Source organism: Salminus brasiliensis, chromosome 9, assembly GCF_030463535.1.
Source record: "Salminus brasiliensis chromosome 9, fSalBra1.hap2, whole genome shotgun sequence".
Lineage (NCBI taxonomy): Eukaryota > Metazoa > Chordata > Actinopteri > Characiformes > Bryconidae > Salminus > Salminus brasiliensis.
In genome coordinates this window covers 10,265,777-10,286,326 of record NC_132886.1, presented here as the reverse complement: position 1 = coordinate 10,286,326, position 20,550 = coordinate 10,265,777, and the positions used below count along the sequence as shown (strand labels likewise).

Sequence of the window (20,550 nt, the reverse complement as noted above, 5' to 3'; positions counted from 1 at the left end):
AGCCCATTGAAAGGAAAGGGAAGATTACACTGAATCCACAGAATGGATACTTCGGATGTAGGCGTAGGTGCGGTACTGTCCCAACGCCAGGGCCAGACCAGCTAAGAAACTCCATCCCTGTGCATTCTACTCTCCCAGGCTTACCCCGACGGAACGCAACTATCCTATTGGAGACAGGGAGCTCTTTGCGGTGAAGTTGGCCCTAGATGAATGGAGGCACTGGCTTGAGGGAGCCAAACATCCATTTATTGTTTGAACAGACCACAAAAACCTGGCTTATATACAGCAGGCCAAGCGCCTGAACCCTCGGCAGGCCCGCTTCCATTTTCCATTTTAAAAAACACCAAGCCAGATGCCTTATCCCGGTGGTGGGAACCCCGGGGATCCAATCCAGAGTCAGAACCAATCATCCCTGCCTCTCAGATAGTTGCTCCCCTTCACTGGGGCATCGAGGAGGACATAGCTCAAGCCCTTCAGGGGGAGCCCGACCCCGGGGGTGATCCTCCGTGTCGGCAGTATGCGCCCTCCACAGTTCTCCTGAAGTCCGAACATTGGAGTTCCTTCTGAGACGCTTCTGGTGGCTCTGACTCCTGCCATCAGGAAGACGGTACCGCAGCATCCGGTCCAACACGACCAGACTCTGCAATAGCTTCTTCCCCCAAGCCATCAGACTTCTCAACTCAACTTAACTTCTGACCTGATGTCTTTTCTGCTACATGCACTCACTCACTCTCACTCACAAGGAAAACAAGACAAGACCACTCTCCGCTCAACATCAATGGCTCCTCTGTGGAGATTGTTAAGAGCACCCAGTTCCTTGGTGTCCACCTTGCGGAGAACCTCACCTGGTCCCTGAACACCAGCTCTACAGCCAAGAAAGCCCAGCAGCATCTCTACTTCCTCCGGAAGCTAAGAAAGGCCCGTCTCCCTCCACCCATCCTCACCCTCTTCTATAGAGGGACCATAGAGAGCATCCTGAGCAGCTGCATCACTGCCTGGTTTGGGACCTGCACAGCCTCTGACCGCAAGACCCTCCAAAGCAATGTGAGGACAGCTGAGAGGATCATCGGAGTCTCTCTCCCCTCCGTCATGGACATTTACACTGCCCGCTGCATCCGCAAAGCAACCAGCATTGTGGATGACTCCACCCACCCTTCACACAGACTGTTCTCCCTCCTGCCATCAGGAAGACGGTACCGCAGCATCCGGTCCAACACGACCAGACTCTGCAATAGCTTCTTCCCCCAAGCCATCAGACTTCTCAACTCAACTTAACTTCTGACCTGATGTCTTTCCTGCTACATGCACTCACTCACTCTCACTCACAAAGCATTTGCACTAATAACTTTACTACCTCACTGGACTCAATATTTATACACACTGCAGAATTTGCACACTACCGGCAATTATTTATTATTCTCTGTCTGTACTGTGTTGTGTTGTCTGTCCGCACTTGTTTGTGTTGCACTTGTGTTTTGTATGCACTGTCTATGTTGCACCATGGTCCTGGAGGAACATTGTTTCGTTTCACTGTGTACTCTGTATGTAGTTGAAATGACAATAAAACCCACTTGACTTGACTTGACTTGAGGTACATCCCACCTTCCATGTAGGAGGGCTATGGGCCTAAAGAGCGTTCCTGGGTTTCAGCACGCTGGATCCTGGATAGGCATGATCGTGCGGCTGGTTTGGGGTTGTCGGGTTCCGTTTGGGGGGGGGTATACTGTGAGCAGGAAACGTGTACCATCAGCCACCAGCAGGGATACAGCATACACCCAGCCAAACACAATTCCCTGTTGCACCTTTTGCGAACAGTAACAGTGGTTCTAAGTTTTGAACAGTGAAGAAAAGCTGAAGTTAAAAAAGAAAGAGTTTAAGTGATGAACAGCTGAAAAGAGGGTTTGTTGTAATCAGTGGCGAAAAGTAAAACTAGAAAAAGAAAAAAGTTTTAGTTTGAGTTGAAAGGTTTAGCCTGTCCTTTGTTTGAGAACACACCACTCCTGGTGTTTCCTTTGTTTGTTTTCCCGCCCTTTTTCCATATAGCTTTTAAACAGTTTTTATACTGCCACCTCTCACAACTGTGGTGGTGCAGTGGAAATGCACTGGGCTTCCATTTCCAGGGTTGGGAGTTTGTGCCCCGCCACAGTCTCACCAAGCACCAATCTAGTATTGACTTAAGACCTTTACCATCTGTTACACATACCATAAAATAATACCGCCCAAAAAGGGGCAGTATCATTTAAATAAATAAATCAACTGCACTTCGGATTTCATTCTGCCGCTATCATTAGTTACATCATCAATAAATATTAATGAGCCCATTCCAGAAGCAACCATGCACACCCAAGCCAAAACATAACATAACAGATGAGCTTGTATGCTTTGGATGATCAGCAGCTCATTTCTTCTTTCTCCACACTTTGACCTTTCCATCACTTTGGTAGAGATTAATCTTAGTCTCATCACTCCACAAGATTGCGTTCCAGAACCTTTGTGGTTCATCTCTGTACTTCTTTGCAAGTTCTAATTGCCTTCTGATTCTTACTGCTGATGAGTGGTTTGCATCTTGTGGTATGGCCTTTATATTTTTGAACATTTGAACTTTTTCGAACAGTGGATTGTGATACCCTCACTCCCGCACTGTGGAGGTCATTTGTGATGTTACTTAGAGATGTTTTTGAGGTTTTCTTCACAGCTCTCACAATATTTCGTCGTCAACTACTGTTGTTTTTCTTTGCCTGACCTGTTTGACATCTGTTGCTCAGTACACCAGTAGTTTCTTTCTGTTTCAGGATATTCCAAATTGTTGTGCTTGCTATGCCCAATATCTGATTGAGTTTTCTTCTGTTCTCAGCTTTAAAATACCTTGCTTGTCTGTCATAGACAGCTGTCTGGTCTTCATGTTGGTTTATCTTCTTTAACAAGAAATGCAGTCTTTATAGGTTTAAACCCAGACTTAAAACCTAGACTAGTCATACTATTTAATGTTTAAACAATCAACCTAAAAGGCAACAACTTGTCAAAAAGAATCACCAGGAGAATAACTTGTTCAGCTAATGATTGAAGGCACAAAACATGCACTGTGTTCTGTGTTTCTTTGTTACTTGTCATGCGTGTTGCTCTCACCAAGACAAATTCCTTGTATGGGTAACATACTTGGTGAAATAAAGAGATTCTGATTCTGATTCTGATTCTGATGCACGCTGTGGTTAATTTTCAGTAAAGTTACTGAGTCATTTAAGAGTTCTTTATTCTGATTTAAAGGATATTATAAAAACCCTCCACAGCAGTATTTTACCCTTAGCATTAACTTATACTTTACTTCAATATATACTTTAAATGCTCTGATCTAATGTATGACAGAACTGCAGAGCTTAGGATCAGTGTAACCATTGTGTAAGTGAGTGTGACGTCCATGAAAGAATTGCATTTAGTCAATGCAGATCCTTCACCACCAATTTCAGAAAGAGCACTCAGCAATCTCCATTCCTCAGATTCAGAGTCCAGTATCCATTCTAGGGTTTAAGTCTAGTCTGCTCCTTCCTGGTAATGGACTCTCTGGCCACTCCTAAATCCCACACATTTTTCCCCCTGACCTGCATCTCACTTGTTTTCCATCATCAGTCGTTGAGTTTGAGCTGTATCAGGATCCAGAGTCACATCCAATGAGAAAAACACAGACAAAAAAAAAAAAAAGACAAACCATGGATCATATGTTGGGTCTTGCAGGCACGTAGCTGGTGACCGGCTTTTCCACAATACAAACACAGATGCTCTCTCATACGGTGCTGTCCTTCCTCTGGCGTAAGACAAGAGGAATCACACTGCATAGGTTCAGCAGTCTCATTGTGTTCCACAGCCATCTTCACTCCCATTATTGGTTGTTTAACATATCTCTCAGTTCGGGGCTTATGGTGCTGGTGTAGCTGATGATCCAATTGAATAGCCAGCATGATAAGTTGATTTGAGCTTAGATCGTCATCCTTAAAGGTAAGCTCAGTCAAAATGTCTGGAATCAGTCCTTGGCAAAACATTATCAGGAGTGCAGCTTCATTCCATCCACTAATAGCCGCTAATGTAAGGAATTCTAAAGAATAATCAACCACAGACTGTAACTTAGCTAGTAATTCCCCACTGACTTTACCTTCATACTGCTGGTCAAACACTGTCTTAAAGTTTCTGATAAAGTAAGTGTAAGGCAAATGGTTAATCAAAACCCAGCTAGCAGTAGCAAAGCTTCACAAGTTAACCCATATGAAATGAATGAAATCTTGGTTGGAAATCTTAGCTTGATCTGAACTGGTTGGAAAATTCTCAAAATAAATCTAACACTACAGGATACTTATCTGGATCTTCACCATATTTATCTGGCTTGCTCACAGGAAAGCAACAGCACATTGGCTTCGGAACAAGCTGGGGTGCTAGTAGTTTTAGAATTTGTTGGGGTGAAACTCATACTCTGAAGTTGAATGATTAACCCCCTCATGCTGGTTACTAGTTGTACGAGTTGAGCTTGTCGCTCTGATTGTTGATGATCCAAAGATTTAAGAGAATCAGTAACACCAGACACATACCTGTTGGTGCCTTCCCAGGAATTGGCCTTGCTCTGTAAGAGCTTTCTTTAGCAAACATCACAGGCAGAATGTCCAAAGGGAAAGGCAAAAACACATGGTCGAGAAACAATAGCAAAAAGGGTCATATACAAAAACAGAACAGGATATAAACGCTCATGTGAGTCAGGTGATCAGTCATGTGATTGAGTCTGGAACCTCAGAGTCACTCAGCGGATTTGTGACACAAGAGATGCAAATCAAAATACTTTGTTTGAAGTTGTATAAATTAAATGTATAAATAATGATATATATATATATATATATATATATATATATATATATATATATATATATATATATATAAAATATAATTTCATTATAATATTAGCATGTCACCCACCCTTCCCATCCACTGCCTTTCCAGCCTCTCACCACTTTGTCATACTTTTATTGTTTTGCTTTTGTCCAAAACTTGGGTGGCAAATTCCAATCATAGAGATCATAGAGCCAGATTTACACTGTGATAATATTTCCATTTTTTTCCTGAGTTTTTTTTAGACATTTAGACAGCAAACACTGTCTGAACGAATCTGCATTAATTTATATTTTACCTTGGGAAATGGTTCTTTGAGTGCTGTGATGAAATAAAATGTTAAATTTATGAAATATTAGACAGTTGCTATGCTGTTCCATGTGGCTGCTATGCTGTTGCTAAGCATTGATCTGGTATCCCTTCCCATTCTATGGGGTTGATAAGTTGTTGCTATGCTGTTGTTAAACAGTTGATGTGATATAACAGATTGTTACTGTGCCATTGTTGCACAATCGTTATGATATTCCAGGATTGTGATGGGAGTGCTTGTAGACACACTAATTTATAATTTTGTTATACATTTATATTCTTTAAATGTAGTAATTTAGATAATTATTACAGTTCAAAAGGTCTGTGAGGGTCATAGGAGTGACAACCTATTTAAAGTCAAAGATGACCATCTGTTTAAAGACTACACACGGCTGTTTATAGCCTTCCCTTATAAAAGACCAGAGTACTAACTGGTTTCTTCAGACTGAGATGGGACACTGATTGAGATTTGACATTAAATGATACAATGTAAACATGAATTACACTCCACAACTGTAGGGGGAGCCCAGGAGCACAAAATACAAATTCTTGCAAAACACTCCTTTAACACTTATTCACTCCAAACTCAACTTAAGGCCCTGTCCTACTAAGCCCTACTCACCCTAAGCCCTAAGCCACTCCTGAAGTGTACACATTAATGAGGTTGTTGCACGACAGGTAAAAGGGGCGTGAACGGTCAAGGCCTGGGAGAGTGTAAAGCAGAATTGGGACACACTTCACCTCACGTCCCTTCAAAATACTGATTTTGCCATGATGCTGGGTGGGCCCTTCACAAAAAAGTTTGTTCTGATGGTGACTCGTGAGGACCCTTGTAGAGGAATTGGACACCATACTGCCTTGCATACATGTATTTACGAATTTAACTATGTATGTGCATACAGAAATGGGCACTTGCAAATGACAAATGACATAAATGCATAATATATTTAATAAAAAGTCCTTTGGGTTCATCTTAATGTTCACAACTGCTGGACATATGATCATTATTTGAGTGTAGAATCCATAAATGTACAACTTACAGCAATGAGGAAATAACACACTTAAATCAAAAGCTAAACACAATTATTATGAATGGAGGAGCGATTAGGTTTATAACTTAGTAATCTTCTAGCAAAGTTGATCATCCAAGTTCTACTTCTTAGGAAAATCATTTGTCAGCACCTGATGGTCCATGTGAACAGTTTACATTCGGAGCACAATGGTTTTAGTCACTTGGTGCATTAATATAGAATTCAGTTGTTGTGAGGCAGTCATAGGTGTGTGCATATTAAACATTAAACATATAACATTAGCTAATGCTTCTTTCCCTTGTAAATTGAGCTTGAATCAAATCTCATGGGAAAGTTGGGATTTTAGATGATACACTAATATAAGTGTAACATGTATATCATATGATATATAATGCAACCTTTCACATTTCCTGCAGTGAGAAAATGGAACTTATTGGTGAATTTATGAAAAATACACCTGAAGTGCTTCCATGGGATCTATGTGCTTTTTAATATAGCACAGAAAAAGCAGGATTGGTATTCTCTGCACCTCCAAGCTCTACATTTCTGGACATGTCTTTCTACAATCACCTGAATGGAGGAAATGGTATGTTGGTCTGGTCACCCATAATCTGGGTGAAATAGCATCTTTGAAAGAAAAACGTGGAATTCTCCGACAAATTAAAGAACCACTGCCAGATTCACATATAAAAATAAATTGAAGAACATGGTTAATTCAGAGTTTTCAGTGATGTTCATTTATGAGCCCAGTTTACATCATTTAACTACAGGGATACATTAATGTACATAATCAGAAATCATCCACCTGTTCCTACCTGTTCCTCTCATTACAGCTACTGATGAATATTTATGCAGAGTTTGATACGGGTGAGATGATCAGTGGAGATGAGTTTTTACCTCCATCGTTAAGACCAGGGTTAAAGTATGGATAGAGTTTCTCAGTGAAAGACTGACCAGTGAAAGAGTAGATATGAGACATGGCCTCCACATCATAAAAGGAGACCAGACCCTCCTCATAATCCACAAACACCCCCACCTTCTGGGGCTTCCCTCTCAGGGAGAGGAGAACAGAGGGACCAGCACATCCTCTATACTCATTTCCATTCCTGAAAACCACAGCCCAGAATCCATTCTGTGGGTTCAATTTATCCCCTCCCTTCCTGGTAATGGACTCTCTGGCCACTCCTAATTCCCACTCTGTTTTCCCCCTGACCTGCACCTCATAGTAAAATCTCCCTGAGGAGAATCCCTCCTGTCCCAAGACAGAGACACATTCATCAAATCTCTTTGGATTTTCAGGAAGATTCTGTGTTGTGTTTCCATGTTTCAGTTCTTTTCCATCATCAGACAGGATGATTTCAGGATGAGCTGTATCAGGATCCAGAGTCACATCCACTGAGAGAAACACACAGTGTGTAAAATGAGTCTGCAGATAATACCTGAGTTCATCATCCAGTGGATCACACTGAGTAAACTTTAAAAAGTGTGTGTTGAATAAAATCTATTTGAGGTTAATTAAAAGTAGTAGTACTTTATAAAGTGTGGGTTGCAGTGGTGTGATGATGAGTTTAAAAGAATACAATAGAAAAGCTCCTAAAATAATAAAGACAGAGACCAATCAGAAATCCCACTGTACCTGCATACTGCTGAATCCTCTTCAGTTCTGTTGAGACAAATTACAATAAAGAAGAACATTCATTAGATTTTAAACAGTTGATTCAAAGCTAATCTTAGACCCAAATAAAGCTTCAGAATGAAGAAACACAACAGATCTTCATGAATCACTTCATTTTCATCCAGCATCTTCAATAAGATTCTTTCTGCTACAGATTTCTGTGTGGAGAACATGCTGAATAGGAAAGTTCCTCACCTGATTCTCTGATCTTCTCATCCAGAGCTTTAGTGAGTTCTTCATTCAGACTCTTCTGAAGTTCAGAGAGAGCGCTCCTCACAGTCTCTGCACTCAGATGAGGATCAATACTGCGGTCAGTCCAGGTGCTGGTATGTGGGGGGCTGCAGAGGGAGGGGTAAATCTACAGTCCAGCAGGAGAGAGGAGAGATCCCTCAGCATGGGCAGTGTTGTAGTGTGATGTGCTGCATTGCCATTGAGCAGATAGAGGAACACTGACCTGTAGGAGGTGGAGGTGGTCCTCAGTGTGTGAGAGCTGCTCCAGCTCAGTGTCTCTCCTCTGTAGCTCAGTGATTTCCTGCTCCAGATCTTTAATGAGGTCTTCAGCCTGCCTCTCTGCTGCTTTCTGCTTCTCCTCCATCACCTCAAGCAGCTTAGCCTGGCTCCTCTCAATGGAGCGTATCAGAGCAGTGAAGACCTCAACACTGTCTGAAATCTCCTTCTCTGTGTTTCTCTGATGGAAGAACAACTTTTCACTTCAATCAAATCACAGTGAATGATGAGCATATTATTAATGTCAGTTTGATCCATTCTATAAAATCAAACCTGCAGACTGAAATGACTAGAACACAGATGATGCTTCACCTACTTTTCTGAGCTCTGCTGAGTGTCTGATCTCTCTGATCTTCTCCTGTCTGTCTTGGATCATCTGCTGCACCTCTGTCTGTGTCTTCCCCAGCTGAGTCTGTGAGCAGAGAGGTGAAGAGTTTAGTTTACATTCATTATTGAGTGTTTGCTGGTTAGAGTAACACTAACTCTCACCTTCTTCTGTCCACTCTCCTCCTCTATAGGAACAGTATTGTGAGTCTTGTGGTCTCCTTCAGTGCAGAACTGACACACAAACATCTGGTCATCTCTACAGAACAGCTCCAGGGGTTTCTCATGCTTCTGGCAGATGTAGTCCTCCAGGTTCTCCACTGGGTTTATTAACTTGTGTTTCTTAAGCTTTCGAACATTATAGTGAGGCTCTAAATGAGAATTACAGAAAGTCAGACCACAATCCAGACAGGATTTCAGGGCTTTCTGCTTCATTCCAGTACAGACGTCACAGAGGACCTCAGGTTTATCAAGACCACTTTTCTTCTTAAAGTGCTCCACCACCTCTCTCAGTGTTGTGTTGACCTTCAGTTCTGGTCTCTTGATGAATGTCTCTTTACATAATGGACAGTGACACTGCGGACTGTCACCCCAGCATGTTTTAATACAGTTCATACAGAACTGTGTGTCCACAAGGAGTGGTGACTGGATCAGTGAACACATCCAGACAAATAGAACACAGGAACTGGTCTTCAGACAGGAGACCACTGGAGTCACGAGATACTGTACGAGTGGGGAAAAAGCATCAGTACTTTAATGAATAAACAAGCTGTGAAAAATAACTGGCAAATCATTTTGTGATGTAATTATTTCTCATAAATTGTAAAAGTCATCAAGACCAGCTGAAACCACTCTGTCATTGTCAATGAACATAGATATTTTATATGTATAGTGTTAGACCACTCAACTGAACAGTGACAGTGATGTGTGAAATTCAGTAACACCACTGTGTCTCTTACACTAATACCACCATCACACACATCATATCACTGCCACAGCTGTGCTGTAAATGATTCACCACCTAAATAATATTGCATCTGGTCAGTGGGGGGATTATGGTGAAGCCTTTTTACTGACCCTAACACTGTGAATGGTGATAGGCACTCATGAGGGCTTTTGGTATAGAGGGTGAACAACAACAAGTAAAGAAAAGCTGTATTTATTAAACAATCTATAAACAAACACCTAGTGGGGCCATAAGTTATCAGTGAACAGTGTAGAGCATTAGTCCACATTAAACTCACTCAGTGGAATGAAAATTAACCTGTTGAGTCTGTTCTGGGAGTCATGATCTAAGTGTTCACCTAAACCCGACACACCCCTGACTTCACACTGCTGCTGTTGTGATTGTTTAACCCTGAACTCGACACTGAGAATGTGTAAAGCTTTTCATTCTTTAGTCAATAATCTGATTTTACTGTGATTCCATTTACATTTACATTAACGGCATTTAGCTGACACTCTTATCCAGAGCGACTTACAAGGTAACTCGTATTACAGAGGAGGGTCAGTGTAGTGTTAGGAGTCTTGCCCAAGGACTCTTATTGGTGTAGCGTAGCATAGTCACCCAGACCGAGAATCGAACCCCGGTCTCCCACATGGTGTTGTAACTCAGCGGCAAGTAGTGGTGTTATCTGTTGTGCCACACCAACCACTGTACTGATACAATTCCACTGTACTGATACAGAGAGAATCAGAGTGAAGATCATCCTGACTTGAAGAGAGATACTTCAGTAATGTGTGGATGAACTGGGTTAACATACAGGAAGGTGGTTCATCCATGCTCCCCCTTCTGCCTTCTTTTGGTCGTTGGGATGAAAATTCAGCCATTTTCTTTTTCTTCCTCCTGTTGAACACATTTCAGCAGAAATCACATCACTAAGCTCACACACTTAACACACACACCTGCCTGCTGCCTTAAACACACTCAAACAAGTACTATATCAAGCACACACACACACACAGAGGCTCTGGAGCTCCTGAGATCACACTGTTGTGTATCTGCAGACTGTAAAAGCTCTTCTCCTCATTATACTGAGCACTGTCACAGGTCTCAGCTCAGTACTAGCGTTCACAGTGTCTCACTGTCTGCTCTGTTTCAATGAGTGTTTTTACTCCACTCGCTTTTCCCCACTCTGCTTTAACCAGTGAACACAACACACCCACCTTTCACCCTGTTCATCAGCTCAGCTGGCGAGCTCGGTCAGTGAGCAGGAAATATGAGTCCTCTTGTTGGAGACGATAATCACACTGTATTTCAACATCAATATTTCAGCTCTGGATATGATCACTTTCCCAGTGTCAGCAGACTGTCTTCATCTGACTCTGTTCACTCATGTAGTTCACTGTGATGAAGCTCACACTGACCAAACGTCTGATCTATGAGTCCTTCACTGAAGTTCATACCTTTATTCTTCTCTTTGTCTTTTTCTTGGAGTGTCAGAATCATCTGTGTTGAAGCTCTTCTCAGAGTTACTGAATATCCAGCAGTTTAAATCCGCTCTTACTGAGAATAAGAAGGTCGTTATTCCATCTGAACTTCCTGATTCACTCAGTTTCATTTTCTTATACCTGGTGTGATGTCACACCCTGTTCACCTGTTATTAGTGCTGGATTAAACTCAGGACAGATTCCGTTGTCTGTATAAATCAGATTAGAACATTTCTAAAGGTTAATAACAGTCTTCAAGTTAATAGATTAGTAAGAAACGAACAGTATGAATAACTTTACTGTTTGAACGAGTATCTCATTGCTTCTTTGACTGTAAAGAGGGATCTGTTACCTGAAAATAAATATCAGAACAGATCTCATTTACATACATTAGTCTTAAAGACACAGTAACAAAAACGGCCTGTTTGGAAAAAGGTTATTAAAAATAAATTATGGTTTTTATGAATTATCTAATTTTGGTACATACATCTACTCTCATGTCAATCAGTGGATTTCAGAGAAAGAATCCAGTATAAGAAAACTGGAGAGTTTTGGACTGATTAGTTTTGATTTTGCCATCCAAGAGTTTTTCAGCATTTAAATGACTTTTTAAAAGGTTATGAAAGTCCAGATTTTTTTCTATAAGTAATCTGTACAATTGCAGATTTACAGAATAATTACAGTTTTAATTACTTTTACCATAATACCTTGTAATGCAGGCTTGGTGATCAGGGATGTAAACAAAGGTCTTTAATGAAAAGAGTGTAATCCACAGAAACAGTAAATGATCCAGGTGAGAACCAGCAGAGCAATCAGATACATGGGAAAGGCAGAAACATAGTCAGAACCTCGAGCGGAGGTCAAAATCATAGGCAAACAGGAGTAATAAACAAAGCAGAAGGGCTAGGCACAAAGCGAGAAACCCGAAGACAGAAAACAAGTCAAAGTAAATAAATAAATCAAGTGCAGTTGATTTATTTATTCAAATGATACTACCCCTTTTTTGGGGTTATAATTTTATGGTGTGTGTAACAGATGGTGAAGGTCTTAAGTCAATACTAGATTGGTGAGACTATGGCGGGGCTCAAACTCCTAACCCTGGAAATGGGAGCCCAGTGCATTTCCACTGCACCACAACTGCTGCAAGAGGTAGCAGTATAAAAACGGTCTAAAACCTATATAGAAAAAAGGGCAGGAAAACAAACAAAGGAAACACCAGGAGTGGTATGTCCTCAAGCAAAGGACAATCTAAACCTTTTCCAACTCAAAATAATTTTCTTCTTTCTAGTTGTCCTTTTCGCCACTGATTACAACAAACTCGATTCAGGGTGGATTCAGGGTGGAAACCTGAAGTAAGGCTGACTGTGGCTCCCATCAACTGGCAGAAGGCCATCCAAAACCGGCTGGCGAATTGGGGTCTGACACTAGGTCGCAAGGCATTCCATGCACCCTCACCACGTGCTGCAACAGCAGTTCTGCTGTCTCTTGGGCCAAGGGGAGTTTGGGCAATGCCATAAACTTGCATGCCTTGGGTCCACGACCACCATTATAACCGTGTTGCCTTTGGATGGTGGAAGACCCGTCACAAAGTCCAGGGAGACATGGGACCACGGATGAGCCGAAGTCGGCAATGGGTGTAGAAGGCCAGGAGGTCGGGACCAAAGTGCCTTGTTTTTAGTACACACTTCAGAAGAGGTGACATAGGCATGTGTGTCCTTGTCCATTCCTGGCCACCAGAAGCGTCTCCAAAGGAACTCCAATGTTCGGACCACACCTGGGTTGCCAGAAAATGGGAATGAATGCCCCCATTGCAGTAGCGCCTGGTGAACTGTCAAGGGCACATACTACGTGTCGGAGGACCACCCCCGGGGTTAGGCTCCCATCTAAGGGCTTGCGCTATGTCCTCCTCGATGCCCCAGTGGAGGGGGGCAACTATCTGAGAGGCAGGGATGATTGGTTCTGGCTCTGGATTGGATCCTCGGGGTTCCCACCGCCAGGATAAGGCATCTAGCTTGATGTATTTTTTGAACCCGGTCTATAGGACAGTGTAAAATGGAAGGTTTTTGTGGCTAGTGCCTCTATTCTTCCAAGGCCAACTTCACCGCAAGGAGCTCCCTGTCTCCAATGGGATAGTTGCTTTCTGCCGGGGTAAGCCTGTGAGAGTAGAACGCACAGGAATGGAGTTTCTTAGCTGGCCCCTGGTGTTGGGACAGTACTGCACCTACACCTACATCCGTCTATCTCAACAAAAAATGGCTCAACAACCTCACTTTAATCTCTTCAAAGGCCTTTTGCATCTTCATGGACCAACGGAAGGGGCCTGGGGTCTTTTGAGTCAGTGCAGTGAGAGGAGCTGCCACTGTCCTGAAATTATGCACAAAGCGGCGAAAAAAGTTAGCAAACCCCAGGAAGGACTGGACTTGCCTCAGAGAAGAAGGATGTGGCCAGTCCTTAACAGCCTGAATCTTGGCTCGATCAATGGGGGTGCCTTTGGAGATTCTCCAACTTGATGAAAAGACACTTCTCCAGGAGCAGTTGGAGGACTCTTCTGACATGTCCCACGTGTTCCTCCAGAGACTGGCTGTATATTAATATGTCGGGGAGGTAAACATATACGAAGTGTTCCAAGGCTTTCCATAACACATCTTTGATGAGACGCTGGAAAACCGCTGGGGCATTCATAAGGCCAAAAGGCATGGCGCGATACTCATAATGCCCTGTATGCTGCAGTGCCTCAAAAGCAGTTGACATGAAGGGGAGGGGATAGCGGTCTTTCACTGTGATTGCGTTTAGGCCTCGGTAATCAATGCCGGGGCGGATTCCACCATCTTTCTTCCCCACAAAGAAGAAACCAGCCCCAGCTGGGGATGAGGACGGACGTATGAAATCAGACTCCAACGCCTAATTAATTTAGGAGTCCATGGCAGCTCGTGACCCTGAGACGGGTCGGGGTGGTAGATGGTAAGGTAATTGGGTACATCCCAGTTGCATGGGCTCAGGAGCCTCCCGTGGGGGGGGGGGGGGGGGGGGGGGGGGATGGGGGGTGTGTGGGGGGTTCCCGTTTTCTGGCCCTCTGACATATGCAATTGTCCAGGCGAATGCACACGTTGTAGAAGTCTGTGAGTGTAGAGGGCAAATCATGAGTGGCCAGCTCGTCCTTCATCCTGCCATTGAGACTTTGTAGAAAAAAAAGTGCGTTTCGACCTCACCACCACAGTTGTGAGAGGTGGCAGAATAAAAACTGTTTAAAAGCTATATGGAAAAAGGGCAGGAAAACAAACAAAGGAAACACCAGGAGTGGTGTGTACTTAAACAAAGGACAGACTAAACCTTTCAACTCAAACTAAAACTTTTTTTCTTCTTCTAGTTTTACTTTTCGCCACTGATTACAACAAACCCTCTTTTCAGCTGTTCATAACTTAAACTCTTTCTTTTTAACTTCAGCTTTTCTTCACTGTTCACAACTTAGAATCACTGTTACTGACAGAAAATTGTGTTTGGCTGGGTGTATTTATCCCGTGCCACACAGTTGGGTCTGGTCAGCATTGATTACCGTTTGGGCTTCTGGGGCTTCTGGGGCTTGGAGTTCTTTGCTCCAGCTCCACCAGCTTTCCTACTGTACTGGCCAGGCCCCCTGCTGGTGGCTGACAGTACACGCTGCCTGCTCACAACCTGGGCTGAGATGGCTTAGAACTTCTTGTTTAGTTCCGCAACTGGCATGACACCTTTTTTGTGCACTTTAGGCTTTCAGCTCCCATTGATGCCTTGGTCTGCTGTAGCACTTGATGTAGCTGCTGTGGATGACTGGATGCAGAGGACAGAGCAAGTTTGGGAACAGACTCACCAACACATTGAAAATGTCCTGCGTCATCACACAAGGCTGCCTGATTGTCATAGGGGTAACACTCCTAACTACCTCCCGATGGACTGGGTCTGGTTGCCAGCCTGGGATTTCAGGTTGTCTGAGGGAAGTCGAAAACTGTTTCTGGAATACCTTGGCCCCTTCAAAGGAATTAAATGTATTAACAAAGTAACATATAAACTTGATTACCCTGTACAATCTTGAGTTACTAATTTCTTTCATGTCTCCCCTCTGAAACCTCTGAGGAACAGTGCTGGGGTCTGTGAGAGATGTTCTGGATCAGGGTCTGGTAAAGAACTTTCACCAGTGTCAACCTGAGCATTCAGCCCCATGACCTTGGGGTTGGCCCAGGACTCGTTCAACTGACCCACAGCGCAGGAGACCTTTCGTTCATGTCCTTGGTTGCCCCGGACTCCTTGGGGGGTTACTGTCAGGTTTGTCTTCTGGCTCCAATGACGCGCAGGACTACGTTTCCCATGATTCCTTAAAATTTCCGCAATGGTCACATTCCCCATGACTGTCCGAATATGATCAGCTCCCACAACCAGCGTGAATGTATTTCTGTTCCTCATTGTGTTAGTTTCTGTGCAAAGTATTACCATTGTTTGTTGTTAGCATGCCAAGCGTTATGGTATCTTTTGCCGTCACCGTGTATTTGACTTGTTTTCTGTCTTCGGGTTTCTTGCTTTGTGCCTAGCCCTTCTGCTTTGTTTTTTACTCCTGTTTGCCTATGATTTTGACCTCCGCTCGAGGTTCTGACTATGTTTCTGCCTTTCCCATGTATCTGATTGCTCTGCTGGTTCTCACCTGGATCATTTACTGTTTCTGTGGATTACACTCTTTTCATTAAAGACCTTTGTTTACATCCGTGATCACCAAGCCTGCATTACAAGGTATTATGGTAAAAGTAATTAAAACTGTAATTATTCTGTAAAACATCTGCAATTGTACAGATTACTTATAGAAAAAAAAACATCTGGACTTTCATAACCTTTTAAAAAGTCATTTAAATGCTGAAAAACTTTTGGATGGCAAAATCAAAACTAATCAGTCCAAAACTCTCCAGTTTTCTTATACTGGATTCTTTCTCTGAAATCCACTGATTGACATGAGAGTAGATGTATGTACCAAAATTAGATAATTCATAAAAACCATAATTTATTTTTAATAACCTTTTTCCAAACAGGCCGTTTTTGTTACTGTGTCTTTAAGACTAATGTATGTAAATGAGATCTGTTCTGATATTTATTTTCAGGTAACAGATCCCTCTTTACAGTCAAAGAAGCAGTGAGATACTCGTTCAAACAGTAAAGTTATTCATACTGTTCGTTTCTTACTAATCTATTAACTTGAAGACTGTTATTAACCTTTAGAAATGTTCTAATCTGATTTATACAGACAACGGAATCTGTCCTGAGTTTAATCCAGCACTAATAACAGGTGAACAGGGTGTGACATCACACCAGGTATAAGAAAATGAAACTGAGTGAATCAGGAAGTTCAGATGGAATAACGACCTTCTTATTCTCAGTAAGAGCGGATATGAACTGCTGGATATTCAGTAACTCTGAGAAGAGCTTCAACACAGATGATTCTGACACTCCAAGAAAAAGACAAAGAGAAGAATAAAGGTATGAACTTCAGTGAAGGACTCATAGATCAGACGTTTGGTCAGTGTGAGCTTCATCACAGTGAACTACATGAGTGAACAGAGTCAGATGAAGACAGTCTGCTGACACTGGGAAAGTGATCATATCCAGAGCTGAAATATTGATGTTGAAATACAGTGTGATTATCGTCTCCAACAAGAGGACTCATATTTCCTGCTCACTGACCGAGCTCGCCAGCTGAGCTGATGAACAGGGTGAAAGGTGGGTGTGTTGTGTTCACTGGTTAAAGCAGAGTGGGGAAAAGCGAGTGGAGTAAAAACACTCATTGAAACAGAGCAGACAGTGAGACACTGTGAACGCTAGTACTGAGCTGAGACCTGTGACAGTGCTCAGTATAATGAGGAGAAGAGCTTTTATAGTCTGCAGATACACAACTGTGTGTGTGTGTGTGTGTGTGTGTGCGTGTGTGCTTGATATAATACTTGTTTGAGTGTGTTTAAGGCAGCAGGCAGGTGTGTGTGAGCTGAGTGATGTGATTTCTGCTGAAATGTTTTCAACAGGAGGAAGAAAAAGAAAATGACTGAATTTTCATCCCAACGACCAAAAGAAGGCAGAAGGGGGAGCATGGATGAACCACCTTCCTGTATGTTAACCCAGTTCATCCACACATTACTGAAGTATCTCTCTTCAAGTCAGGATGATCTTCACTCTGATCCTCTCTGTATCAGTACAGTGGAATCACCGTAAACTCAGATTATTGACTACAGAATGAAAAGCTTTACTCATTCTCAGTGTTGAGTTCAGGGTTAAACAATCACAAGAGCAGCAGTGTGAAGTCAGGGGTGTGTCGGGTTCAGGTGAACACTTAGATCATGACTCCCAGAACAGACCTAACAGGCTAATTTTCATTCCACTGAGTGAGTGTAATGTGGGCTAATGCTCTACACAGTTCACTGATACCTTATGGCTCCACTAGGTGTTAGGAGTGTAAGAGACACAGTGGTGTTACTGAATTTCACACATCACTGTCACTGTTCAGTTGAGTGGTCTAACACTATACATATAAAATATCTAGGTTCAATGACAATGACAGAGTGGTTTTAGCTGATCATGATGCCTTTTACAATTTTACAATCACAAAATGATTTGCCAGTTATTTTTCACAGCTTGTTTATTCATTAAAGTACTGATGCTTTTTCCCCACTCGTACAGTATCTCGTGACTCCAGTGGTCTCCTGTCTGAAGATCAGTTCCTGTGCTCTATCTGCCTGGATGTGTTCACTGATCCAGTCTCCACTCCTTGTGGACACACTTTCTGTCTGAACTGTATTAAAACATGCTGGGGTGACAGTCCGCAGTGTCACTGTCCATTATGTAAAGAGACATTCATCAAGAGACCAGAACTGAAGGTCAATACAACACTGAGAGAGGTGGTGGAGCACTTTAAGAAGAAAAGTGGTCTTGATAAACCTGAGGTTCTCTGTGATGTCTGCACTGGAATGAAGCAGAAAGCCCTGAAATCCTGTCTGGATTGTGGTCTGACTTTCTGTAAATCTCATTTAGAGCCTCACTATAATGTTTGAAAGCTTAAGAAACACAAGTTAATAAACCCAGTGGAGAACCTGGAGGACTACATCTGCCAGAAGCACGAGAAACCGCTGGAGCTGTTCTGTAGAGATGACCAGACGTTTGTGTGTCAGTTCTGCAGTGAAGGAGACCACAAGACTCACAACACTGTTCCTATAGAGGAGGAGAGTGGACAGAAGAAGGTGAGAGTTAGTGTTACTCTAACCAGCAAACACTCAGTAATGAATGTAAACTAAACTCTTCACCTCTCTGCTCACAGACTCAGCTGGGGAAGACACAGACAGAGGTGCAGCAAATGATTCAAGACAGACAGGAGAAGATCAGAGAGATCAGACACTCAGCAGAGCTCAGAAAAGTGGGTGAAGCATCATCTGTGTTCTAGTCATTTCAGTCTGCAGGTTTGATTTTATAGAATGGATCAAACTGACATTAGTAATATGCATCATTCACTGTGATTTGATTGAAGTGAAAAGTTGTTCTTCCATCAGAGAAACACAGAGAGAGAGATTTCAGACAGTGTTGAGGTCTTCACTGCTCTGATGCGCTCCATTGAGAGGAGCCAGGCTAAGCTGCTTGAGGTGATGGAGGAGAAGCAGAAAGCAGCAGAGAGGCAGGCTGAAGACCTCATTAAAGATCTGGAGCAGGAAATCACTGAGCTACAGAGGAGAGACACTGAGCTGGAGCAGCTCACACACACTGAGGACCACCTCCACCTCCTACAGGTCAGTGTTGCTCTATCTGCTCAATGGCAATGCAGCACATCACACTACAACACTGCCCATGCTGAGGGATCTATCCTTTCTCCTGCTGGACTGTAGATTTACCCCTCCCTGTGCAGCCCCCCACACACCAGCACCTGGACTGACCTCAGTATTGACCCTCATCTGAGTGCAGAGACTGTGAGGAGCGCTCTGTCTGAACTTCAGAAGAGTCTGAATGAAGAACTCACTAAAACTCTGAATGAGAAGATCAGAGAATCAGGTGAGGAACTTTCCTATTCATCATGTTCTCCAGACAGAACTCTGTAGCAGAAAGAATCTTATTAAAGATGCTGGATGAAAATGAAGTGATTCATGAAGATCTGTTGTGTTTCTTCATTCTGAAGCTTTATTTGGGTCTAAGATTAGCTTTGAATCAACTGTTTAAAATCTAATGAATGTTCTTCTTTATTGTAATTAGTCTCAACAGAACTGAAGAGGATTCAGCAGTATGCAGGTACAGTGGGATTTCTGATTGGTCTCTGTCTTTATTATTTTAGGAGCTTTTCTATTGTATTCTTTTAAACTCATTATCACACCACTGCAACCCACACTTTATAAAGTACTATTACTTTTAATTCACCTCAAATAGATTTTATTCTACACTCCCTTTTTAAAGTTTACTCAGTGTGATCCACTGGATGATGAATTCAGGTATTATCTGCAGACTCATATCACACACTGTGTGTTTCTCTCAGTGGATGTGACTCTGGATCCTGATACAGCTCATCCCTATCTCCTCCTGACTGATGATGGAAAACAAGTGAGACACAGCAACATTGAACAGAATCTTCCAGACAATCCAAAGAGATTCACCTCTTGTGCCAATGTCCTGGGAAAGGAGGGATTCTCCTCAGGGAGATTTTACTATGAGGTGCAGGTCAGGGGGAAAACAGAGTGGGAATTAGGAGTGGCCAGAGAGTCTGTTAACAGGAAAGGAGGGGAGAAATTGAACCCACAGAATGGATACTGGACTGTGGTTTTCAGAAATGGAAATGAGTATAGAGGATGTGCTGGTCCCTCAGTCCTCCTCTCCCTGAGAGAGAAGCTCCAGAAGGTGGGGGTGTTTGTGGATTATGAGGAGGGTCTGGTCTCCTTTTATGATGTGGAGGCCAGGTCTCATATCTACTCTTTCACTGGTCAGTCTTTCACTGAGAATCTCTATCCATACTTTAACCCTGGTGCTAATGACGAAGGTGAAAACTCACCTCCAATGATCATCTCACCCGTATCAAACTCTGCATAAATATTCATCAGTAGCTGTAATGAGAGGAACAGGTAGGAACAGGTGGATGATTTCTGATTCTGTACATTAATGTATCCCTGTATTAAATGATGTGAAATGGGTTCATAAATGAATTTCTTCTGTCTGTAGTAGAAACAGATGATTGTGTTCTCTGAACATCACTGGAAACTCTGAATTAACCATGTTCTTCAATTTATTTTTATATGTGAATCTGGTAGTGGTTCTTTAATTTGTGTCAGAATTACACAGTTTTTCCTTCTCTTTCAAAGTTGCTATTTTATCCAGATTATGGGTGACCAGACCAACATACACTTTTCCTCCATTTAGGTGATTGTTGAAAAACAT

At 42.6% G+C, this 20,550-nt stretch overlaps 1 protein-coding gene and 1 pseudogene across 1 annotated transcript; one reads left to right on the top strand and one right to left on the bottom strand.

Annotated features, from left to right (window-relative positions):
• Positions 1 to 7,018: 7,018 nt before the first annotated feature.
• LOC140562884 (zinc-binding protein A33-like) lies at positions 7,019 to 10,542 on the bottom strand. Its single transcript, XM_072688751.1, is given in 8 exon segments — positions 7,019 to 7,601; positions 7,843 to 7,880; positions 8,079 to 8,239; positions 8,336 to 8,569; positions 8,705 to 8,800; positions 8,878 to 9,336; positions 9,338 to 9,435; positions 10,476 to 10,542. Coding segments are annotated over 8 exon segments (1,701 nt in total). The 3' UTR covers positions 7,019 to 7,053.
• A 6,636-nt stretch (positions 10,543 to 17,178) lies between these two features.
• Positions 17,179 to 20,205, top strand: LOC140562882 (zinc-binding protein A33-like; annotated as a pseudogene).
• Positions 20,206 to 20,550: the final 345 nt, after the last annotated feature.